Source organism: Galeopterus variegatus, unplaced genomic scaffold (genome assembly GCF_000696425.1).
Source record: "Galeopterus variegatus unplaced genomic scaffold, G_variegatus-3.0.2 Scaffold662, whole genome shotgun sequence".
NCBI lineage: Eukaryota > Metazoa > Chordata > Mammalia > Dermoptera > Cynocephalidae > Galeopterus > Galeopterus variegatus.
This window is the reverse complement of record NW_007726773.1, coordinates 60,175-86,436: the sequence shown is the minus strand read 5'-3', so window position 1 is coordinate 86,436 and position 26,262 is coordinate 60,175. Positions and strand designations below refer to the sequence as shown.

General features: G+C 36.9%; 1 protein-coding gene across 1 annotated transcript in view; it reads left to right on the top strand.

Annotated features, from left to right (window-relative positions):
• Positions 1-25,063, top strand: part of COG3 (component of oligomeric golgi complex 3) — a 69,108-nt gene extending 44,045 nt beyond the window's left edge. Inside the window, exons 18-23 of the mRNA XM_008571124.1 lie at positions 1,311-1,399; positions 1,509-1,643; positions 6,739-6,814; positions 19,031-19,158; positions 19,918-20,016; positions 23,117-25,063. Coding sequence (XP_008569346.1) covers positions 1,311-1,399; positions 1,509-1,643; positions 6,739-6,814; positions 19,031-19,158; positions 19,918-20,016; positions 23,117-23,146 — 557 coding nt within the window. The 3' untranslated portion in view covers positions 23,147-25,063. The remainder of the gene's footprint in view (positions 1-1,310; positions 1,400-1,508; positions 1,644-6,738; positions 6,815-19,030; positions 19,159-19,917; positions 20,017-23,116) is intronic.
• The last annotated feature ends 1,199 nt before the right edge of the window (positions 25,064-26,262 follow it).

Below are 26,262 nucleotides of genomic sequence, written 5' to 3'. Positions count from 1 at the left end.
CTCTCTCCTGTCTACCACAGAGAATACCTTTTGGTTCTGTAAAGCCTGTTCGTTGCTCATATACTTTGTGTGTGTGTACTTTTGGATTTGTTTTGTTTAAACAGGAGTCAGATTTCCTGGCTTTTGTCTTTACAGGATACATAATTTTTTTAAAGCTTATTCTCATTAGAGGATTCTGTCTTTCAACCATTCTGGTTGATTTTTTCTTTCCTTGCAGTGTGAGGTGTGGGAATGGTGCTTCTATCTTGAAGAATTCCTGGCTTCTGATAGTCCTTTACGTAGTTTAAGTGATGGGATTAGAGCAGGGTTTATTTACTTTGTTTCTTTTTTTTCTAATTCATAATTTGTTGCTGCTTCCTTCTAGTGTAGATTCACTGAAGTGTGAGAAAATGAAATTTCCTAAGAGTTTGGCAAAATTTTGTTTAAAATATGTTTTCCCCCAAATATCATGAAGTGTATATAACCCTATCATATGATGATTTGATTCTATTTATTGCAGACAGAATCTTTCAGGTATCTTGTAGAAAAGACTGCAGACACAAAGAGCCATTTACTAAAGCTTTACTCTGAATACTGAATCTCACAGAGGCTTTTTTTTGTTAAGACCAGGGTCAAGGCAGTAAGTATTATTTGTGGTATGTGCTTGCAAAACCAGGGTTGGAAGCATTTCACGCTTTGCTTTCTTCAGTCCGGCAAAGCAAAGCAAAGCAAAGAAATGGTCTTTTCTTACTATCACTTAATAATACTTGCTATCTTTACATTTAAGCCTCTAACCTCTCATGACTAATGTTATATCTTATTGCATTTGAACATCAATGAGACCTCAGTTAATTCTTTTCATAGATTCTAGTTAGTCTGGAGGTTAAGTGGTAAATATGTCCTTTTGGTGTTTTCTTCCTGGCTGACACATTAGTTTATTCACTCTGCTTCTACTGAATAAATTTCTGTGCCAGCCAGGTGCTTAACAGAGAAGCTGGGTAAGTATGTGAATATTTCTAAAACCCTGTTTAACATCCTAAAAGTTAAGCAGTGAAATTTTAAGGTATTGCTTACCATTTATTATTTTTCTTTTTTTCTATAAATGAATACTTGAGATTAACAGTCATTTTGCAATTCCGACATGTAGAGGATAACTCTGTGTGGGTAGTAGCCATCACTAGCACTCAGCTCACCCTCATCCTTCCATGGGGATGAGTTGGTGAAGATGAAGTGGCTTTTTGCTTTGCGGTGGTAGAGAACTAGTGTATGCTACACATGGCTTCTCTGTTGAAACTGTACATGTTCACTGGATGAGTAATTTTGTTTCACAGATGCAGCATTTAAAATCCTGAACCCTATGACTGTTCCGAGATTTTTTAGGCTGAATAGCAACAATGCCTTGATAGAGTTCTTGTTGGAGGTGAGAAGGAGTCTGTTTCATTGGTGGTGGGAGATAAACGACATTCTTTACATGTCTGGTAATTTCTAGGCACACAAAAACAGGAGGAAATTGTCATCTTCTTTTTAAGGGTACTCCTGAGATAAGAGAACATTATCTTGACTCTAAAAAAGATGTAGACCGTCATCTGAAGTCGGCCTGTGAGCAGTTTATTCAGGAGCAGACCAAGCTGTTTGTAGAGCAACTGGAGGAGTTCATGACAAAGGTATAGACCTTGGTGCCTGTTTGGTAAAGTCATTTTGCATTCTTCCCTAGATTTCCTGTTGAATTACCCTCTTGTGAAAACACTAGCAGAAAAAGATAGTAAGCCCAAGTCTTAATGATTTTATCTGGGAAATCACCATGTTTCCTATTATGGAAGCCTTTTGGTTTGCATACTTTTAGATATGCTTACAGAATTTTTAGTTTTTAAGAAGAAGAGTGCAAATATTGTAAAGCTAGTTATAGCTGACCCCTGGGTAATTCTGTTCTGGTTATCCACCGTGTAAGTTATCTGCATGTGGGTTGGAATTCTCACTTTCTCCTGAACCTGCATGGCAGTAATCATGGTCCTGTGTATCAAGATTTCCTATTACTTAAAATGGGTGTTTCATTTTCCTCCTTGTTTTCCATGTTATTTCTCCCTTATATTTTGCATGGATAATTGAGAAGTGAAGATTTTATATCATTGCATTGTTAATAGCCAGATAGTTGGATTTATGACAATATGTCTATTTCTCTGTCTCCCAAGATAAAGTCTATCAATTGGCCAATGCTAGCAAAGAAAAAATCAGATTGTGGTTATTTTGACATTCTTGTTTTAAATTATTATTATTACTTTTTTGAATTTAAGTGTCATTACTAAGGACTTTCTTACATAATAAAGATGTTTAAAAAGTCTTGAAATTAATTTTTATTTATTAAGCCTTAAACTGTTTATCCCAGACTTGTATTAGAGGATATCATAAAAAGAATAAAAATATGACAGCCTTTTCTCTCAAATTTAACTTGTCTTAACCGGGGGGACAAGATGTATCTATCAAATGACCAGGAGACAGATAAGCAGATTGTTCATTAGTAACTTGTTGCTGGGTCTGCTAACATTAATATGCCTGAAGCCTGTGATAAAGACAGAGATATTAGTTTTAAAAAATAATGAAAAAGACCAGAAAGCCAAATATAGAAATGTTAAAATAATCTACTCTTTTATTTATCATTGGTGTGTTTTACTTGCTTATAGTCCATTAAAGGATTGTTCTAGAACAGCACCGTTTTTCTAGAAATCAAAAGAATCACAATTTACTGATATAGTCCAACTTGACTTTAGTATAAATTTGGTAAATCTGATATAACTCTGCAATTGTGTATTTTGGAAGACTCTGTATACTCTAAACATTTCAAAAGGAGATAGAGGTTTATGTAAAAAAATATTTGAAGTCAAATTATATAATGGTTCTACGTGGATATGCTACATGTATATAGGAGGAATCCCTGTGTAGCTGTTCATGGACCTCTTCTTTTACTTCTTCACTGTAGATGGGAAGGGAAGGGCTTGCCTCTCATCCTCCTGGAGAGGCCAGTTTCATCCCACCCTTATCAGTCTGTGATGCCTTTGCTCAGATCACTTGCAGTTGTCTGTTGTTTCCTCTTTGAGCCCTGGACCTTCACTGCTGTTCACTGAGTTTCTAGTCAAAATATTTCAAGGATACTACAGCTTTGAGGATTGAACATCCCTTTTATGTTATTCCAAATTCAGGCCCCTTCCTGTCCAGTTGGCATAGAGTGACTCAGACGAAGATACCCACACCCTCCCCTGATGCCCTAGACAAATATAAGCCCTAGAATTCACACAGATATATGAGATCATCTAAAATACTGCATCTTAGAATTTGTGGACCAAGCATTTTTCACATTCTATCTGTAACTGTTACTAGCATTCTGAATAGTAGAGAAAGAATAAAAGATTTTATAACTTTAAAATGATTTTCTTTAAAGGTAAGCCTCAGCGTTGTTACCTGTAATTGCAGAATCTCATGCCTCTTTTATTTAGTCAGCATTTTATATAAGGCAGTACTAGTGCTTGTACCTTGCCCTGATAAATGATTACAAGAAAAACAACATCCATAGGTACAGAAAGAAAACAGTAATCTTTCATTTGGATGTATGTTTGTAGGTCTCAGTATTTACTATTTAAGCCTCATTAACAAAGTGTTCTCAGCTTGCTTCTAAGTTTGGTCTGATTTTTAAAAATATGTATATGAGTTGGCATACTAAAACAAACCATGTTAGTGTGTAGAGAACATTTTTAGGCTGTCGGAAAACTTGTTTTTGAACCTAAAGACTCAAGGTGTGATTCTGATCCTCTTTCACCTGCTATAAATTGACCTTTGTCTATTTCGCTCCTTCCATGTCTCTCCTTGTTGGGATGTTTCACTTTCATTAATTCTCACTGCATCCCTGGTACCTGGAATAAGGGGAGCATCTTCATTTCACAGGTTGAGAAACTAAAGTTTGCACAGTGACCGAATGTGCATAAGATAAACATTTCTTTTTTTTTGGTTGGCCAGTATGGGGATCCAAACCCTTGACCTTAGTGTTATAACACCATGCTCTAACCAACTGAGCTAACTGGCCAGCTCCAAGAGAAACATTTCTACCACATCTTCATCAACTGATTCCTTCCTGATTCTTGGTAAAATTAATGGTCTTTCCTGAGAAAAATAAGTATTAGAAAAACATATATGCTCAGTTACCTCATTTCCTGCCCCTGGAAAAATAACCTTTTCTCTCAATATTTGAATGCTCTGAGGGAATGTAATACTGTTTTAAGTGTTGGGGGTAGAGGTACATAGGAAAATGTTTGGGTCAGATTATTTTCTATCAAACTTCAAAAACTGTTGATACATTTTTATTGTTCTAGAATTCCATCATACTGAATATTGCTTGAAACGAACTCTTAGGTAGGTCTTGGAAGGTAGTAGGTGTAATAGAAAGAGCACAGAACTTCGCATCAGGAAAGCTGGGCCTTGGCCCCCCTTCTGCCACCTACTTTCTGGAATTATTGGGAAATTTGTTTCTCCAAGCCTCAGTTTTCCAATCGCTGTGGCGGAGAGAGATAGTTATAGCATCCATCCTTCCTACTTAAGGGTATTATGAAGAACAACCAAACAACATTAAATGTATGAAAGCACTTTGTAACTGTAGTGCTGCAGATTTGTCATAGTTTGCCATAAATAACGTTTCTGCATGGTAAACTATGATGAATTTGAGGTGAAGATTTTGCTTTAGCAAAAAATCTAAATAAAGGTGTTTTAAATGAAGTATATTTTCAGATTTCTAGCTAAGCTGAAAGTGTGTCTCCTTCTGGTGAAATCAGTTTATGCTAAAAACTCAGACATATGTAGAAAATATTTTCTTTCAAGCAACTTGATAAAGTATTATAAGTTTATTTTTAATATTCCCTCTGAAGTGTTATTATTATTATTATTTTTTTCCTTTTTTGTCTTTTTTACTGACCGGTAACGGAATCGCAACCCTCGGTGTCGCGCCCATACCAGGGACCGGCGACGGGATCGCAACCCTCAGTGTTGTGCCCGCACTGCGCTCAGCCAGTGAGCGGGAACCGGTCTCCACATGGGATCCGAACCCTCGGCAGGAGCGCCGCCGCGCTCCCAAGCGGCGCACTCTCCAGTGCGCCACCAGGCCGGCCCATGAAGTGTTATTAATTTCCTCGGTAATACTATAAATTAAAATTTTTTCTTGAGGTAGTGCATATAATAGACTGTGACCTGTAAATTTAATTTCCGCTTTCAAAGAGTTATAACATAATGGAAAATCAAGATAGAAAAACAAGCATTAAAATATATAGAGGGATGTCATGAGACAATGGGTCTTTGTTTATCTTGTAGGATTTTTAAAAAAGGTAGGGCCAATTGGGGAAAACTTTTGAAGAAAATGTTCCTTGAGGTTTGACTTAAAGATGAATAAGTTATCTGGATAGTAAATAGAGATGAATATACAAGTATGTATTTGTTTTTAATATAAAAATAAATAGCCTAAGTATATGTTATTATGAAATTAGTTAAATTCTGCAGTAGTCAATGGAATAGTAAGCAGGTATCACTATTAAAACTGTCAGACACGGAAAGATGTCCAAAATATAGACTTAAGTGTGGGAAAAAGTTTACACAGAATGTTGCGCTTCTCATTTTTGTAAAAGTCTGCACATTAGTATATTTTTACATTGGAAAATATTTGGGATAATATAACACTAAAGTGTGAAGGTGTTTTCTTTTAATATTGTGTAATCATATGTATGATTTGTTTTAAAAAGCTGCATCTCACAAAAAAAAAAATACGTGAATTGAATGAGAGGAGGAAAAGGGTGATTTATACTTGTGGACAGGAAGTGCAAAGTCCTAGAGTGGTGCAGGAATAGAAATAGAAACTAGAAAGAGAAGACCAGAGAGATCTGAGTTAACAGCATACCCCTGTCTCTGCCCATCCTCTGTCTAAATATGTTTGGCTTTTTTTTAAATGAGAAATCTAAAAACTTGGTGCCCTAGTTTTTCTAATGATACTTTCTAGTGAAGCCAAGGCCCTGGCTGGACCTTTGGCACAAGATTATCCATTTAAAAAAAAAGGCTTTATGCAATTTCTGTCTCATCCTCCCCTGCCATCCCTTATCCCCAGTACAATTGCTGTCTTAGTTTGTCCAGAAGCTAAATGTACTTTTTTGGATTTGCTTTTCTATACTGCTGCTGAGGAATGCAAAGAGATGAATGGAAGACGGCATCCAAGTCTGTGTCTTTTAGCACTGGTTGGTCAATTGTGCCTTTTGATGGTATTTGAAAATCTTGTTTGTTTTAATGATATTTTCTCTGCCTATATGATATGATAAGAAAAAGGATCGTCTTGGTATGTGAAGGAGATTTTGTCCTGCTGGGGTGACATTTTTGTAATAATATTCGATAATAACTTCATGTTAACATAATGGTCCACTTAAGAGAGACGTGTTTTGTGTTGACATTTCTCTAGGGCTTAATTTTTGTCTTCCTACCCTGAAATGTGTCAGTCAGAATGGCTCAGGACTTTGGTGTGGTTTTTTGCAAGATAAATGCTTTAAAATCACGAGAGGTGTTGCTAAAAAATTTTATTAGCTGTAAAGGATTATGAGATGCAATACATTTTTGTTAGGGTTGCACATTTGACTATCATTACGTTTTAATGGATTTAAATAGTCTGTGTATCCTTTGAGAGCAGTACTGGTTTAATTTGTCAGCAGTGAAATGAAACATTTTTCTTTTTGTCTCCTCTACCAGGTTTCAGCACTAAAAACAATGGCCAGTCAGGGAGGCCCCAAATATACTCTCTCACAGCAGCCTTGGGCACAACCAGGTATTGAGATTGTACTATTTTGGATTTTTTTAAAAATGTTTTTATTGAAACGTATTGATTGTACATATTTATGGGGTACAAGGTTATATTCCAATATATGTGTACAATGTGTGATGATCTATTTAGGGTAATTAGCATATTCTTCATTGCAAAACTTAATCATTTCTTTGTGATATGCACATTTCACCTCCTCTCTTCTAGTCATTTGGTAACGTGCTTTAAGTTATTGTTAATTATGGATTCCTGGGTCAACTGTATACCATCAGCACTTACTTTTCCCATCTAGCTGTAATTTTGTGTTCATTAACCAGCCTCTCACTATCCTTCCTTCCCTCTCCCCTTTCTTGCCTCTAGTAACCATCATTATTCTCCTTTTAACAGTTCAGTGTATTGTTACTGTTGTTTATTTGTGGTTTTGTTTTGTTCTCTTTTTTAGCTCCCATATCTGAGTGTGAACATGTGGTATTTCTCTTTCTGTGCCTGGCTTGTTTCACTTACCATAATTTTCTCCAGGCTTATCTGTATTGCTGCGAATGGCAGAATTTCCTTCTTTTTTATGGCTGAATAGTATTCCAGTGTTGTATATGTACCACATTTTCTTTTTTTTCCCTTATTTGTTTATTTAAACATAATTGATTACACATATTTGTGGGGTGTAGAATTGATTATTTATACCTGTGTACAATGTGTGATGATTAAATTAGGATAAACCAGCATGTTCATTATTACAAAACGTAATTGTTCCTTGTGTCCATTAACCAATTTCTTGCTAGCCCCCCTTCCCCTCTCCCTTTTCCACATTTAGTCACCACAGTTCTGTTCCCTCCTTCTGAAAGTTCATGTATTATTGTTTTGCCTTCCTTCTTTCCTTCCTCCCACCCTCCTATCCCTCCCAGTTATAAGTGAGTACATGTGGTATTTTCTTTCTGTGCCTGGGTTTTTAAAAAAATATTTTGTTTTATTTATTTATTTTTTTGAAACATAATCGATTGTATGTATGTGTGGGGTACAGCATTGAGTATCGATACCTGTGTGCGTTATGTGATGCTCAAATCAGGATAATTAGTATATTCAACATTATACAATGTAATCATTTTTTGTGGGCTTTTACCAATTTCTTGCTAACCCCTCATCCTCCTCCCCCTTTCCCACCTCTGGTAGCCTCAGTTCTGATCTCTCCTTTTGAAAGTTTAGTGAATTATTGTGATTGCTGTATCTTTCTTTCTTTATTTTTTAACAACTTCTTACGAGTGAGGACATGTGGTATTTCTCTTTCTGTGCCTGACTTATTTCACTTAACATAATTTTCTCTAAGTTCATCCATGTTGCTGTGAATGGCAGAATTTCTTTTTTTACAGCAGAGTAGTATTCCATTGTGTATTTATACCATGTTTTCCTTATCTAGTCATCCGTTGATGGACATTTAGGTTGGTTCCAATTCTTGGCTATTGTAAATAGAGCTGCTATAAACAGGGGAGTGCAGGTATCCCTTCGAAATGATGCTTTCCATTCCTTTGGGTATATACCCAGTAGTGGAATTGCTGGGTCATGTGGTAGTTCTATCTGTAGTTGTTTGAGAAACCTCCATACTGTTTTCCAAAATGGCAAAATTATATTAGCTGTAAAGGATTATGAGATGCGATACATTTTTGGCTGTACAGTCTCATCAGCAGTGTATAAGGATCTTCTTTCTCTACATCCTCACCAGCATTTGTTAGTTTCTGTCTTTTTGATAATAGCCAGCCTAACTGGATTGAGATGATATTTCAATGTGGTTTTGATTTGCATTTCCCTGATGATAGTGATGTTGAGAATTTTTTCATATACCTGTTGTCCATTTGTATGGGTTTTTTTGAGAAATGTTTATTCAGCTCTCTTGCCCATTTTTTAATTGGGTTATTTGTCTTTTTACTATTGAGTTGTTTGAATTTCTTGTATATTCTAGCTATTAACCCCTTGTCAGATGTGTAGTTTGTGAATGTGTTCTTCCATTCTGCAGGTTGTCTCTTTGCTCTTTTGATTGTTTCCTTTGCTGTGCTGAAGCTTTTTAGTTTGATAAAATCCCATTTGTTTATTTTTGCCTTTGTTGCATGTGCTTTTGAGGTCTTATTCATAAAATCTTTGCCTAGTTATGTCCTGGATCACTTCCCCTGTGTTTTTTCCTAGAAGTTTTATAGTTTCAGGTCTTTACATTTAAGACTTACATTTAAGTCTTTAATACATTTTGAGTTAATTTTTGTATATGGTGAGAGATAGGGGTCTTGTTTAATTTTTCTACCTGTGGATATCGAGTTTTCCCAGCATCATTTATTGAAGAGGCTGTCCTTTCGCCAATGTATGTTTTTAGTGCCTTTGTCAAAGATCAGATGGCTGTAAGTATGTGGGTTTATTTCTGAGCTTCCTATTCTGCTCTTGGTTCAAGTGTCTGTTTTTTGCTAGTACCATGCTGTTTTGGTCACTGTAGCTTTGCAGTATGATTTGAAGTCAGGTAGTGTAATGCCTTGTGCTTTACTCTTTTTGCTCAGGATTGCTTTGGCTATTTGAGGTCTTTTGTTTTCCATACAAATGTTAGGATTGCTTTTTCTACTTCTGTGAAGAATGTCATTGGTATTTTGATAGGGATTGCATTGAATCTATAGATTGCCTTGGGTAATATGGACGTTTTCACAATTTTAATTCTACCAATCCATGAATGTGGAATGTCTTCCATCTTTTTGTGTCCTCTATTTTTCTTTCATCAGTGTTTTGTAGTTTTCATTTTAGAGATCTTTCACCTCCTTGGTTAGATTTATTCCTAGGTATTTTATTTTTTTGGTAGCTGTTGTAACTGGGATTGCTTTCTCGATTCCTTTTTCTGCTAATTTGCTGTTGGCATGTAGAAATGCCACTGGCTTTTGTATATTGATTTTGTATCCTGCAACTTTACTGAATTTATCAGCTCTAAGAGTTTTTTGGAGAAGACTTTAGGTTTTTGTATATATAAGATCATGTAGTTTGCAAAAGGACAATTTGACTTCCTCTTTTACAATTTGGTTGCCCTTTATTCCTTTCTCTTGCCTAATTGCTCTGGCTGGAACTTCTAGCACTGTATTAAATAGGAGTGGTGAGAGTGGGCATCCTTGTCTTGTTCCTGTTCTTAGAAGAAAATTCTGCTTTCAACTTTTCCCTATTCAGGATGATGTTAGTTGTGGGTTTGTTTTATATGTTTTTTTTTTTTTTTTTTCTTAAATCTTGGCTTTTCCACTTCTTTTTTTGTTTGTTTTTTTGGCAGCTGGTGGGGATGGGGATATGAACCCTTGACCTTGGTGTTACAAGGCTGTGCTCTAACCAGCTGAGCTAACTGGCCAGCCCTATCTATGGTTTTTATTGTGTTGGGATACTCCTACTCCTTCTGTATCTAATTTATTGAGAGTTTTTATCATAAAGAGATGTCAAATATTTTTAAATGATTTTTCTGGGCCGAGCCCGTGGCACTCCCGCCGCGGGTTCGGATCCTATATGGGGATGACCGGTGTGCTCACAGCGCTCACTGGCTGAGCGCGGTGTGGCCGGTCTCAATAAAGGACAAAAAAAAAAAAATGATTTTTCTGCATATATTGAGATGATCATATGGTTTTTGTCTTTCCTTTTAGTTGGTGTGATGTATCACATTTATTGATTTGCATATGTTGAACCATCCTTGCTTCCTTAGGATGAATCTCACTTGATCATGGTGTGTAATCTTTTTGATGCACTGTTGGATTCTGTTTGCTAATACTTTGTTGAGAATTTTTGCATTTAAGTTCATTAAGAATATTGGCCTGTAGTTTTCTTTTTTTGTTGTGTCTTTGTCTGGTTTTGGTGTCAGGGTGATGCTGGCCTCATAGAATGAGTTTGGGAGAGGGCCGGCCCATGGCTCACTTGGGAGAGTGTGGTGCTGATAGCACCAAGGCGACAGGTTCGGATCCTTATATAGGGATGGCCGGTTGGCTCACTTGGGAGAGCCTGGTTCTGACAATACCAAGTCAAGGGTTAGGATCCCCTTACCGGTCATCTTTTTTTTAAAAAAAAGAAGAATGAGTTTGGGAGAACATTCTCTGCTTTGATTTTTGGGGGGATAGTTTGAGAAGAATTGGTATAAGTCTTCTTCAAAAATTTGATAGAATTTAGCAGTGAAACCATTTGGTCCTGGGCTTTTCTTTGCTGGGAGACTGTTGATTACTGATTCAGTCTCATTGCTTGTTATTTGTCTGTTCAGGTTTTCTGTTTCTTCTTAATTCAGTCGGTAGGTTGTGCGTGTCTGGAATTTATCCATTTCCTCTAGATTTTTAAATTTGTTGGCATGTGGTTGTTCATAACTGTCTTTAATGATTCTTTGTATTTCTGTGGAATCAGTTGTAGTATCTCCTTTTTCATTTCTGATTTTTGATATTTGGGTCTTCTCTCTTCTTGGTTAGTCTAGCTAATGATTTGTCAATTTTGTTTATTTTCTCAAAAAACCAGCTTTTTGTTTCATTGATCTTTTGTATCTATTCTATTTCATTTAGTTCTGCTCTGATCTTTATTATTTCTTTCTGTTTACTAATTTTGGGGTTGGATTGTTCTTGCTTTTCTAGTTCCTTGAGGTGTAACATTAGATTGATTATTTGGTATCTTTCAAGTACTACTTTTGCACCATCCAATAGGTTTTGGTATTTTGTATTTGTATTTTCATTTGTTTCAAGGAATTTTTAACTTCCTGCTTTATTTTTTCTTTGCCCCATCTTTGGTTATTCAGGAGGATGTTATTGAATTTCCACATATTTGTATATCTTCCAAAGTTTTGCTTGTTATATATTTCTAGTTTTATTCCATTGTGGTCTGAAAAAATATACTTGATATGATTTTAATCTTTTGAAATTTGTTGAGACTTGATTTGTGGTCTAACATGTGGTCTGTCCTGGAGAATGATCTTTGTGCTGATGAGAAGAATGTATATTCTTCATTTGTTGAATGAAATGTTCTATAAGTGACTGTCAAATACACTTGGTTAAAGTGCAGTTAAATCCAATATTTCTGTGCTAATTTTTTGTCTACATGATCTGTCCAATTCAGAGAGTGGTGTTGAAGTCCCCAACTATTATTGTATTAGAGTCTATCTCTCTTTAGATCCAATAAATTTGCTTTATAAATCTGGGTGCTCTGATGTTGGTGCATATATATTAATAATTGTTATACCTTCTTGGTACATTTATCCCTTTATCATTATATAATATCCTTCTTTGTCTCTTTATAGTTTGTGGTTGAAAGTCTGTTTTATCTGGTATAAGTATAGCAACTCATTCTTATTTTTGGTTTCTATTTGCATGGAATATCTTCCATCCCTTCACTATTAATCTGTGGGTGTCTTTACTGTTGAAATGAGTTTCTTGCATGCAGCATACAGTTGAATCTAGTTTTTTAATCCATTCAGCCATTCTGTATCTTTTAAGTAGAGAATTTGATTCATTTACATTCAGGGTTGTTATTGAAAGGTATTTACTCTTGCCATTTTATTATTTTTTTTATGTTTGTGCTATGTTTCTTTTCTTCCTTTCTTTCCTTTTTATTGTTTGTCTTTGCTGTTTGGCATTTTTATGTAGTGATAAGATGCAGTTACTTTCTCTTTCTCATTTGCTTATCTGCTCTACTAGTGAGTTTTATGTTTTCTTGTGTATTCATGATGATAGTTATTGCTCTGTTGATTTCAGATGTAGTAGGACTCCTTTGTGGATTTCTTATAGGGCTGGTGTTGTGGTGGTAAATACCTGCAGTTTTCACTTGTCTGGGAAAAATAATATTTCTCCTTCATTTCTGAAGGAGAGTTTTGATGGCTATAGTATTCTTGGCTGGCAGTTTTTTCTTTTAGCACTTTGAATATATCATCCCACTCTCTCCTGGCCTGTGAAGCTTCTGTTGAGAAGTCTGCTGTTAGTCTGATGGGGATTTCCTCATAGGTGACTTGATGCTTTTTTTTCTTGCTGTTTTTAGAATTCTTTCCTTTTCTTTGACTTTCGACAATTTGACTATAATGTGTCTTGGGGAGGAACTTTTTGGGTTGAATCTATTTAGGGATTTTTGAGCTTCTTGGATCTAGGAAACCGTATCTCTCCCAATACTTGGGAAGTTTTCAGCTATTATTTCATTAAGTATAGGCTTTTAATACCCTTTTCTTTCTCTTCCTCTTTCCGTACACTTATAATACTGATGTTTATGCACATAAGGTTGTCTGATAGATATTGTAGGCTTTCTTTATTTTTTTAAATTGTTTTCTCTTTCTTTTTGGTCCAACTGGGTTAATTCAAAAAGCTTGTCTTCACATTCAGAAATTCTTTCTTCCACTTGTTCTAGCTTGTTGCTTAAGCTCTCAATTATATTTTTTATTTAATTGAATGAATTCTTCAGTTCCAGAATTTCTGCTTGTTTCTTTTTTATGATTTCTCTCTCTTTGTCTAATTTCATATTCATGTCCTGGATCATTTTTCTGACTTCACTGTGATTTCTATTTTTTTCTTGCATCATGTCAAGTTTTCTTAAGATTACTATTTGGAATTCCTCTTCAAACATTTCACCACATTCCTATTATTTAGGGTCTGGTATTGCAGAATTATTGTCTTCTTTCAGGGATATCATGTTTCCCTGTTTTTTCACACTTCTCGTATCTCTATGTTGATTTCTGGGCATCTGGTGGTATAGTAAATACTTTTAATTTTTGGAGTAGTTTTTGAAGGGAGAAACTCTTACCTGTAGACATGTTCTATATTAATAGTTGAGTTGGGCATTTTAAGTTTGGTTTTGGGTGAGCATAGTGGTATAGAATTTGTGTGACTTCTTTGACTGTATTCAGTCTTGAGGTTGTCTGTGGGTGCCTTTGTGGTCTGGGCGGTGGGGTCCTCAGCAGTTTCTTGTTGGGGTAGTTGACACTGGGCAGGGTTGTTGTGGCTGTAAGTAGGGCCTTGAGTACCTTGGGGGTGTGCTAGTATACTCAGTGTTTCCTAAGCTGAGCTGAATAACCCTGTATGGGGTTGCTAGGGTCACTATTGGGACTTCAATATCTGGGGTAGGTGTTATGGCAATGGAATGTTTTTCCACTAACATGGGCAGAGTTGCCGGGATACTGAGCAGGTTATACACCCTTGCAAGAAATGTTGGGGCAGTACTCTGAATCCCTGTGTGAGGTAGGCAGGCTCTCTAGAGCTTCCCTGCCACAGTATGTGGATCTAGGCAGGTTTAACAGAGATATGGGACTGCATGTGTCTAGGGGTGGCCAGCATGCTCCCCATACCTTCCCCACTGAGGTGGTGGGCTTGCTGAGTTGGGTAGGACTCTGAGTTCCTAGTGGGGAAGGGAACATGTGTGTGGATCTAGGCAAGTTTGCCAGAGATGCACAGGGCTGCTTGTATCCAGGAGGTACTGGTTCATTCCCTGTACTGTCTCTGCTGGGACTGGACCCTCTGGCAGGCTTGCTGAGTCAGGTAGGACTCTTGAGTTCCTGGGGGAAGGTGGGCATGGATCTGGACAAGTTTCCCAGAGTCTCACGGAACTGTGGGTACCCAGAAGGGACCAGCTCACTTCCTACACTCTTTCCTCTGGGGCAGGCGGGCTTGCTGGGTTGGTTGGGTCTCTGAGTTCCCAGGGGAAAGTGGGTGTGGATCTAGGCAATTTCACTAGAGATGCATGGAGCTGTGCACACCCAGGAGGGGCCAGTACACTCCCTGCACCCTCTCTACCAGGGTAGGAGGCTATCACCATGTCCTAGCTCCTATCTCAAAATCGCGACATCCAGCAACAGCCTGGGACTGAGGTGGGTGGGAAGACTCAGCATGTACTTCCCCTCTGGAAAAATGCAGTTGTGTGGGCTCCCAGCAGCTCCTCACCCTGAGTTCACTGCCCACAAGGACCATGCAGTTACCTTGTAGCTTGAATTGCAGGTGTCTGTGGTGAGAGTGCCGACTGCAGACCTCCACACCTACCTTGTGCTAGCAGTGTAGGGTCTCTCCAGTCTCCATGCTGATCTTGACTGGATGTTTCCCTTGTCTTTCTATGTTGCTGTCTCAAGTTTCCAGATTTTTGGGGATTTTCCTTACTGTTTTGCTGGATTCCATCGTTCTCTTCTAGACACTGTTCTCCAGGTGACTATCTACTTGTTGCTTTGGACTTTCTTTGCATTAGAAGCAAGGGCTGATTGCCTCTAGTAAGCCTTCCTGCTGGGAAAAAACTGGATTTTTTTAGGATGTTATTAATTTGCATTTATATAGTCCTCGCTGTGACAGCTTGGAGTTGGTTTTCTACTCATTCTGGGGTACTGCGAACTGAGTTAATGCAAGATTCAATTTGGAGCTGACAGGTCTTAATTGGCCAGCCCTACTTGCATTTCAACAAGCACTCCAAGGCAGGAAGAATTAAAAAAAAAAAAAAAAATTACCCAGTTGAAAATAAAATGTGGCTTAGATGGAAAAATGTTGAGTCTATTGATTTTTGTATATCTGCTATTCTTTGTGTTAGAGCTTTGGTGAAAATACTGTATTTGAGAGGACGAAATTGTAGAGAGTACACTTACTTCCATGTATATGAAGAAATGTTGGGCCACTGTTTTGGTCCACATTTTATCCACGTTAAATTCTCTCCTGAGGTTTTAGAGTGTTTGGAAAAAAAATTGTAAAAATTGAGGTGTCAGTTGGGAGTTGGCAGGCAATATCATTGTCTGATTGGCAGATATATTTGAAATGTTTCCAGTTTTGTGTTTTTTTGGTCTATGTGGCATTAGATTTTAGACATTTAAAATCACGACTAACTTACTGGGTTATTTTTGGCATACTTTGTGGCATTTTAAGTTGCCACTAAACTAGAATAAATCATTTTAAGTTGATATTTCTGGCCATCCTGTGGCCCATATTGTGCTAGAGATTCTTTGAAACAAAAAAGAGCAAAATGGTGAAAGAATCAGTGTTTTAATTATGAGTAAGCTGTATCCAAATTGGAGGGCAGCTTTTCGCTCATAATGAGAGAGATCCAAAAAACGATTCTGGCTTTGCATCCATGAGAAATTGGCTGCCTACAGGCACCTAATCTGGATCAACTTTTTAATATGATTGGGTTTTCTATATTGAAAGAATGTTATGTCTGTTAGGCATTCATTTCCTTTGGGAAAAAGGATTGAAACCATTCTAAGCTTCCAAAATTTTCAGTTATTATTAATGCCTCAGGTTAATTTTAAGTTGAACCAAGAAGTTAAAAGAATAGCTATATTTGAGCATGGTGTATATTTAAAAAAAAAAAAAGAAAGGAAAAGAAAAAAAGAGTTGCTATGTATTTCTTAGAAACATTTGTAAATGTAGAGGATTATCAATTGTCCTTGAAAGGAAGACAGGATTTTATTTCAAAGGTTCCTCTTGTGAAATTTGATGATGTCAGTATACCTTTGCATTGGTTTGTTTTATTGCAAATAAACTTCGTGACATGCTTTAGGTTTCTTGTTTACTGTGATGGAGACAGTGAATATTCTACTGCCTTTATTATGTTAAACATTTATATTGTGTGTGAGATTGAAATCTTTGACATCTTTACTAAAAGACAGAGCATACTTGAGGCAGTAGTACATTCTGTCAGAAGACAGAAATTCAGATTCATTTCCTGACAGTACTGGAAATTATAATCATAGTCTGCCGCATTGTTAACTGCCTATTCTGATTTCTCACAGTCAAGAAGCAGACTTTTCAGTCTATAACTCAGTATAGCTCTGAAAGGAATTCTGATGATCTTTGGATTAATTGGAGCCTTTGGCTCAAAGCTTCAGTCACTTACAGGGCTTATTTAGAAATAGGAGCTGATTTTTATTTTGAACATTTATGTAAATGGAACTCTTGGGTACAATAAATTTTTCTTAAAATAGGTAGAAACCAGCAAACAGGCACAGGTACAGCTAAGCCCAGAGGTTGGAGGCATAATTGTGTATTGTTCTTTTCCCTTTGGAAAGATCCTTTCTCTCAGAATAGGGACTTTCATTTTCTCAAGTGGAATCCTAATAGAATTCACAGTGTTAGGTGAATTGTGCTCTTAAGCATTACTTGAATTGCCCTTAGTAAAGCAGTAGATAAAGGGAAGCTGAAAAAAGGACAGATTGAAATAGGGCATGCTGTTTTGTCACTTAACCCACTTTGTTTCTTTCTAAGTGAGGAGATCTTAGTGATTGTAGCAGTGGCAGTTCGGTTTATCTTGTAGTGGTATCTCTATCCCATTTAGCCACAGCATTGTGGAGCTGGTTTTCTTGATCTGTTAATACATGAACCCCACACTTACAACGTAAAAGAGAGATTTATAGGCTTCTTGGGGTGGGATCATCGAGGACATCTAGGGACTGTCTTGGGCCACTCTGCCATAGAAGCCCAGGTTCCTGGTTCATGCAGGCTTGGTTAGGGTCTGGGGGATTATTTCATGATAAACAGACTCACAGTAAGGTGAATTATAGATTCATATGCCAATTTGTTAACTTACTCTGGGGAATATACCTTTTTACGAATTAGAGGACAATTTATTCACTAGCCTGTGTACCCATTTTCTGGTTACCAAGGGCTCTGAAAACTGATTTAGTGATTCCTGAAGTGTGTGAGTAGTGACGATAGAACGAGAGGCCACGCACGTAAGTGTCTTGAAGGACCTTTCATCTATTTTATGAAAAGTGAGCAATTTCTGGATCGTTCATTAGTTCTTCTTGAACTTTCCTACGCTTTCTTATACTGCTTTACCAAAAATCCTCCTCAATTAAAACATGGTTTTTTTTTTTTTACATGGTTTAAAATTTGAACTACGAAAAGGTATAAAACAGAAAGTAATTCTATTCTCCACCTCTAAACGAATCCTTCTCTCAGAGGTAACCACTTACATTTTCTTTCCCAAAATTGTTTGTGTATATACTAGCACATATGGGCTTAAAAAAATATTGCCCAAATGAGATTGTACTATGTACCCCTTGTTTTTTTCACTTACGTATTTTGGAGCCATTTCCGTACCAGAATATCCCGCTCTATCTATTCTATTGAATGCTGTGTAGAATGCATCTACTATAGCATGATTTCTTGAGTAATTCTATTAATGGATATTAAAATTATTTTCAGCTTTTATTTTTCTGTATACTCTTTAATAAATGTTTCTGCACACACATATCTTGGTGTCTTATGAGTATATCCATGTGGTAAATTTCTTTTCTTTCCTTTCTTTTTTTGGCTGCTGGCTGGTTCTGGGATCTGAACCCTTGACCTTGGTGTTGTAACACTGAACTCTAACCAACTGAGCTAACCAGCCAACACCTTTTAGGGTAGATTTTTAGCAGTGGAAATGTTAAGTGAAAGAGTATGTATATTTTCAGTTTTGCTAGCTATTGCCTAATATCCTTCCATATAGGTTGGACCATTTTATATTCCCATTGGCAGTAGACAAAGATGCCTGTTTCTCAAACCTTGTCAAATGTGGATATTCACAGTCTTAGTAATTTTTTGCCAATTTGTAAATATCTTTCTGCTCTAATTTGCGTTTATTTAATTATGAGTGAGGTTGAGCTCTTTGGAGTTCTTAATCATCTGTTCCTTTGTGGCTTTCTAAGTAATTTCATCCTTTAAATACTTCATATACATTACTGCCCTTCTTTTCCAGGTAGCTCCTTCAGACAGTACATCTGTGTTACGTAGTTATTTTAGTTACAGTTTTCTGGAATTCTGTTTACTTTTTGATAATACACTATAAGAATGTAACAAATAGATATTTAGTTCTCCTTAAATATGTGTGGATATTTTCTGAATGATCTGAGCAAGACAGACCATTAGAGAGCATCTCTTACTGTGAGTCAGATCTGCAAATGAATAAGCTCATTCATTATGAAGTAATTCTTACTAGTGTCTCTCCAAAAATGACCCCCCCCACCTTATCTCTTATCTCCACATTTCAGAGGCACATATTACAGCCCCTATGAATGTCCTGAAGCATGCTGGGGGAGTTCCTTTGCTCCTTTAGCCTTCAGGATTAGAATTTTGTATATAGCACATACTTAATCAGTATTCATAGAGCTTGTGATTAAACTTGATAAATAAGAAAAGTGAAATAAATTCTTTGGGGAAATAGTCTTTTATTTTGCTATTTTTCTCTCTCTTCATTCCCCTCTGAATTAAAATGGAAATGTTTCTTCTCTTTGTCTTCATGACACTAACCAGGTTAATTTCTTTCCAGCAAAGGTCAGTGACCTTGTGGCATCTGCGTATAAGACAATAAAAGCAAAGCTGCCTCTGACGTTGAGAAGTATGTCCTTGTACCTATCCAATAAAGATACTGAGTTCATCTTGTTTAAACCTGTTAGGGTGAGTATCACGATAATTTATTTGAATATTGGCCAGTGACTTCAAGTGTTCTTGCTTGATCTACCATTTTCCTCTTTCTGTAGACATTTAAAAATGTTGGTGTACTATTCCAATAGAGTTGATTAATAAATCTCTGTGATTCTTGAAAGGCTTCCAAAGCCTACATCTAATTATATCTATTTTTTTCCCACTCTCACTTTGTCTTAAGTTTTTAATGTTACCTTTGAAAGTAGAAATTAGTAAATAAAAAAAATCAGACCCTCACAGTGCATGTGGCCCATCACTTGAGACAGCAGCATTTCAGGAATTGTGCCCTATTTTACTGGTGAGTAGTGGAAATAAAGAGCTCGTAGCAGCCACCAAGAGATTAAATGTCAGAGGAAATTCAGGACTCATAATGTCCAGTAAGGATATGTAGAGTTCACATCTTTACCCAAGGCGTTGGTTGATTTTTAAAGTACATTTTATGATGTCTGGGAACTTTATTATCTTTTGTGTAAGAAATTGCTGCTGGAGACTCTTATTATTCTCTGGGAGACAGGGCTTGCTAGAGTTTAATTTTCCCCGCAAGTGTTATTTGATAAGTCTTTGTTTGGTTGTGCTAGCATGTGAAATATTAAGTACAAAGTATATGTCTTTGGTAATCTTGTGAAAGACACATTTCCTCCACTCATTTTGACAAATATCATTACAATTTAACATTCTTAGTGCTTCATATTTAAGACACTGGTGTACATTTTCTGTGGCTCTCTTTCTAAGAATAATATTCAGCAAGTCTTCCAGAAGTTCCATGCTCTGTTAAAGGAAGAGTTCAGCCCTGAAGACATCCAGATCATTGCTTGTCCTTCTATGGAACAGGTAATCCATAGACTGAAGATCCTTGTTACTTTTATACTTCTTTGGTTATTTTACTTGAGTAGATAATGTCTTTGAGCAAACATGTTTTTAGTTTTAGTTTTTTAAATTGTACATTATTTTATTCAGACAAGTAAGAATTCACACTTTGAATTGCTTTCTCAAACTTTTGGAGGATGGCTTTAAAATATCCAGTTCTTTTTAATCCTTTCTAATATTGAATATTGCTGTGTAAATGTAAATGACAGATAAATGAGCTGTTTATGAAAAACTCAAATAGTGACGTTTAGCTTGCTGAATAATTTTGTTTGAAATATGCATAATAGAGCCAAATTTAAAATGAAAAAAATGGAAATTATTTTAGGAATTAGAATAGATGTTAGAAGTGTTTCTGTTTTTTCTCTCCTTCCTAAATTAAAAAAAAAAAACCCTGAATTTAGAGCATAGTCTGTGTTTACTATTATTCATTTACTCAGTTTAGTCAGCCAAGTTTTTTTGGTCAGCAAATTTTTATTGAGTACCTATTGTGTGTTAGGAGTAGCCTGATGTTGTGGAGCATATTTCATTTCTGGTCTTTAGTTTAGAGATTTAACATATGGTGAAAACCAGAGAATTTTGGGGCGAGTGGTAAGGTTGGTGAGAGCTTAAGTGGAGTGGGTAGAGCTGGGGGAGAGGGACTGGAGATGGTAAGTGTGGATCAGTCTTTTGAGGAGTGTTACTATAATGGAGAGGAGAAAGATGGAGTGGTAGCTGGAGGGAGAAATGGGGTCCTTTTTATTGAGATGTAATTTATGCACCATAAAATTCACTCTTTTACAGTGTAGAATTCAGTAGTTTTTAGTATATTCACAAAGTTGTGCAACCATCACCACTATCTAATTTGAGAACATTTTTATTACTCCTAAGAGAAACCCCTTACCCATTAGCAGATTCTCCATTCCCCCCTCTTCTACTAGTCTACTTTTTATCTCTGTGGATTTGCCTGCTCTAGATATTTCACTCAATGGAATGATACAGTCTGTGGCCTTTTGTAACTGGCTTCTTTCAGTTAGCATGTCTTCAAGGCTCATCCATGTTGTAGCACGTGTCAGGGCTCTATTCTTTTTTTATGGCTGTTTATATTCCTTTGTGTGGTTAGAAGGTCATGTTTTAAAAAGATATCTCTGTATACAGTTCTAGGGATGTACAGTCAAAATACTTTCTTATAAGTTATTTGAAGTAATTATTTTTTGTATGATTATAGCACTAACTTGATATATAGTTAGGTTTGTTTTCAGATTTAGAGATTTTGTTTTTTAATTATGTAAAATAGTTACAGGGTTCCCAAATCAGAATGATGGAGCAAAGTAAATTTTGAGAAGTGTTACTTCCCTTTCCAGTCCCCTCCAGTCTTTTCTCTCCCTCTCCTATAGATAACTATTTTTATAAGTTATTGGATTACCCTTCCATTGTTTGTTTTTTAAACCATGTTTATGTGTTTATGGGGAAGATCCAAAGAGAGGGAAAAGGATCTTGAATAGGGAATGTGGGATGGGATCTCAGGAACAGTCAGGGCGAGCTTTTGTTAGGCACATGGGGTCATTCATGGTAGGAGGAGAAGGCCAAGTGTGTGGGCGCAGACGGGGGCTGTGGTGCTTGGGATGGGAGCTCATGGCAGCTCTCATTTGAGTGCTTTAGGCTTCTGAGTGAAATAAGTAGCAAGGTTATTGCTGAGAGTAAGGCGAGGTCGGAGGTGCTGGAGGTTTGAGGAGGAAGGCTCAGTTGACTTGAGTGGTTGTGATTCCAAGACCGTTCAAGTTAGTTGTCCAGTTTTCTTTTTTCTCCAGTCATAGTCAGTTGCATGAATGTACATGTGGACTTGCTGGATCATAACATCCAATCTATGGCAATACAAATTTTTTTGTAAGTTTATTTTGTTGTAATTTCAAACTTACAGAAAAGATGCAAGAATGATTTAAGGAACTCCTGCATCCTTTACCTGTTACGTTTTGCTGCATTTGCCTTCTTGTTCTCACTTCTCCCTTTCCCCACCCTCCCGCCCTCCTTTTAAATCATTTGAGAGGAAGTTAGGAGATGTTATGCTCCTTTACTCCTAAATACCTCAGAGTGTATTTCCTAAGAACAAGAAAATTCTCCTACACCACTCCCGTACAGTTATTAAAACAGGAAATTTAATGTCGATACCGTTATCTAATCCACGGTTCATATTCAGATTTCATCAGTGTCCCAATAATGCCCTTAACAGGTATTTTCCCCCAGTCCAGGTCCAGTCCCAGATCATGCCTTGTTAGGTGTTGTATCTCTGAGTTTCTTTTAACCTGGAGCAGTTCCACGGCCTTTCTTGACCTCAGCAGGCAGTTATTTTGTAGATTGTCCCTCAGTTTGATGTCGTTTCTTTCCTCATGATCACATGCAGGTTTTGTATTTTTGGCAAGAAAAACACAGAAGTGATTTTGTATCCTTCTGGCAGCACACATTTATAAAAGAGCCTAGGGGTGATGAGCTTGATTCTCAGAGCAGTTGTACTGTAGAGAAGAGTTCCCAGCAGGGCTTGGGTGACAGACGCTCGGTGTGCAGACTGCCATTCTCCTCCTGTCACTGAGGTGACCCGGCCCTCCATTGCAGAGAGGGCAGGTTGCTGCTCCAATTCATCAGAGTTAATGTGTGAGCTGAAATTGACTTGTCGTGCCTCTTCTTGTGCATTTTAACAAGTCATTTAAAGAATTCAACTTACATACAACTCTTCCCACAACACATTTTGCATAGAAAAAGGTGCAATTGATTATGCAGGAGTATTTCTGTCACTCATCAATGTTCGTATATAGGTTTTGTTGTTATCCCCAATGGACATTAAGTGACTGGAGGGCCTAGATTTGGTGATGGAGTGTAACTCCCCAAAGAGCCTCCAGATGCTCAGTGCCCAGTGGCTGCTTCAGAGATAGACCAGCACTGTGGGTCAGTTTGTACTTATTTTTTACATGTTTGCTGGTCTTGTAAAAATCATGGTCTTTTTCACTTGCTCTGTCTTTGAGGCTCTAAACAACTTTTCTTGAGGACGGTATTCCATAGCAGAACTAACATAGCTCTTCACTTTGCTTTTCAGCTGAACCTCCTGCTGTCGGTTTCTAAATAAGCAGGCTGGCCAGGCTGTGCATGTAAATGGTCTGTCTGAGGAGTGGGCTGAGAAGTCTTGCAGCCTGCAGAACACCAAGGAATCGTATGTGAGAATGTCCCCAAGAACCACGCAAGTGTGCTGCTTAGTGCTGACTGAAGAATGAAATATAAGCAGTGTTAAAAGATTGGTGTTTCCCTTTTCAAAATGCCAAAGATTAATCTGTGAGCAGTGATAACTGCCTCATTTAAATGGTCAAAAGACATGTAAGTTTTTCAGAGGTATGGCTATGGCAGGCACGCAGTGAAATGGTTCTTCCAAAAGTTGCACAATGAAAATAGGTTACAGTAAGTAGCGCAAAGAACTCTGTGGAAATACAGCTAATTAGAAAGCTTCTAAGAGTAAGGTTTGCTAAAGCGTGAAACACTGCAGCACTTTTAACCACTGAGCATTCCACGGTGACTATTTTTTTTACTCTCAGAAATGTTATTTCTTCACTCTATTTAATGTAATGTTGAGTTTGGAGTAGATTGGTTGCTTCCGAGAACACATTCTGCTTTCCTGGGAAATCAGGGTGTTATCTTTCCTGTGTTTGATGTGAGGTAGTTTAAAGATGCAAGGATCTCATGTAAGGCCCCAGTATCTGTACTCCTTGAATTACTTAGGTGCCGAACGTTCAAAAGCGGGGAGCTGCAGCCTCCTCTTGATAGATACGTGGGGTATCTTTAATGAGCATCTTCATGTACAAAAGTCCGTGTTTGTGAGTGGGAAGTTCCAATTAAAGTGTCTTAAATCCAGCACATGACAGAGAGAAGGGAAGCTGATGAATAGGGTATCTCATGAACGAAGGTTAGGGTTACCAGCCTGCTTTACTCTGCTTTCGATTTTAGCGGTTCTTTGAAAAGTGAACACTTTCATGTCCTCTCTGTTCATTCAGCTGGCTGTGCTGTGAACCAGCCTTGCAGATCTTCAGCCTGCTGCAGCAGAATACATTATATCAACAAACATGGGGATGACAAACAGTGCCCACACCTTAAAACTACTACGCCATATCAGGGGTCATAAAATAAATTCTGCACCTCTATGAATTTTCCTACAAATTCCTATTTCCTGATTGGATTGGCCTCCGATGTTGCAGTAAACGTAGCCTGCTTCTTGGTTTAAAAGGACTTCCGAATTATTCAAACACTAGTCTACAGGTGGGACGCTGGCGAGGGATCTGGAGAGGGCCAGCGGACCTTGTGGTGTGGTCGGTGCTGGTAACTCGTGTTACGCGACTGTAGCAGCCTTTCTTCATACCCTAAAAACAGGCTCTCCCACAGTGCACAGATGGATGACGTGTCCTGATGTCTGTCATTTGTAACTGGTCACTTGTTTTTTATTCAGCTTAAACTGGTGATGGACACTGCTTGATAGAGCATATTACTCTGTATTTTGGGAAGGTAGGAGATAAGAGGGTCCATATTCATTATTTGCTGTGAAATGAGTGAATTAGGAAGACTGTATTTTCCACTTACTGTTTTAAAAACATGTTTAATGAAATAAACTGTAAGATACACAGTTTTGTATATTATATGTACAGTTGATTTTTAATAGCCTTTCCAAAGAAATGAGGGCATGATTATTGTACAATAAATACTGTGACTGATTTAATTTGCTGTACAGAGCAGAGTGCATTCTTAACGATGAAAATATTTAACGGCACTTGTTCTTCTGTTTTGATCTTTTATTTCTGAAATACTCAAAACACCTTACAAAGTGCTGAGTAGGGGATAGTGATCCACCTTGTCTGCTAAATGAATATTTGTTTAAATCTGTACAGTTTCAAGTGTTTACTTATATAAAGAGTGTACATACTTTCAGATAATTAATTTAAAATGCTTTATATTATTTGGCTAGAAATTACTGTTTTTAATAAATGTGAATTTTTTAAAAAATAAAGATTTTTGCTTCCTACTTTGTCCTCATGTGGCTGGTGTGTGGATTCTTTTAATTTTTTTTAATTGAAATTTTTATTAAGTTGTAGATTCATGTGCAGTTATAAGAACTAATACAGAGAGATCCTGTGTACTCTCCACCCAGTTTCCCCCAATGATAACATCTTGCAAAACTATAGCACAGTATCACAACCAGGGTATTGACATTAATCCACTCCACCAATCTTACTCAGATATCCCGTTTTACTTTTACTGTGTGAATTCCTTTGGCAAGATAATTATTGTGAAATGACATTTTTGGAGCATCTTAATGCTTCATTAGCTAAAAGACAATTTAATTTTTTCTTTGTTTGCAAAACTGTCAATTTGCTCGGTACTGTCAGCACAGATAATTGGATTGAAATTTAGTGTGATTGTAGTAGCAATAAAAACAAATTTGTTATTTTTTTCCCTGGTGTAACAACCCCATATCTTTAAATTCTCTTCTGCTATTACCTTATGAGTAAGACAGAATAGTCAACCTTAGTTTTTAAAAAGGGACCATTAAAGGAATCCTGGGGATATTGATGAGAGATTCTACTTCTCAGAAAAGGAGGGACTTTATTGCTTCCTTTTTGGAGCACTTTTCTACTGTGGTGGTTCTTTTACTAGCTTCCTTTTAAAAGTAAAAGTTTTTTTTAAAACATTTTTTTCTGATTATACAAATATGTTCACTATTAGACATTTCTGTAGTGTTTGCATTTTAATGTAAAATGTGAAACTCATAAGTGAGCCCTCAAAAGTAAACTGCTATTAAATGTTTGGCACATAGCTTCCAGATTTTTTTTCTGTGTATATTCTAAAATAACTTTTAAAAATGAGATTGGACTCTTAACACATTGTTAGTGAAATCAAGTGGGTTTTAATTATCAGTTTATACAGACATACACACATTCTTTTGATGAACTATTTGAAAGTAAGTTGCAGACATCATGATATTTTACTCCTAAATTTAACCCCTAAATCGTTCAGCATTTATTTCTAAATCAGGACATTCTCCTATATAACCTGAATAACATTATACCTAAAAAAAAAAAAAAATCTAATATGTAGTCTATATTTTAAGTTTCCCCAATTGTCCCCCCAAAATGTGTCATAGCTTTTTTAAATTATTTGGGTTCACACATTTTACTTGGTTGTCACATCTCTTCAGAGTACTTT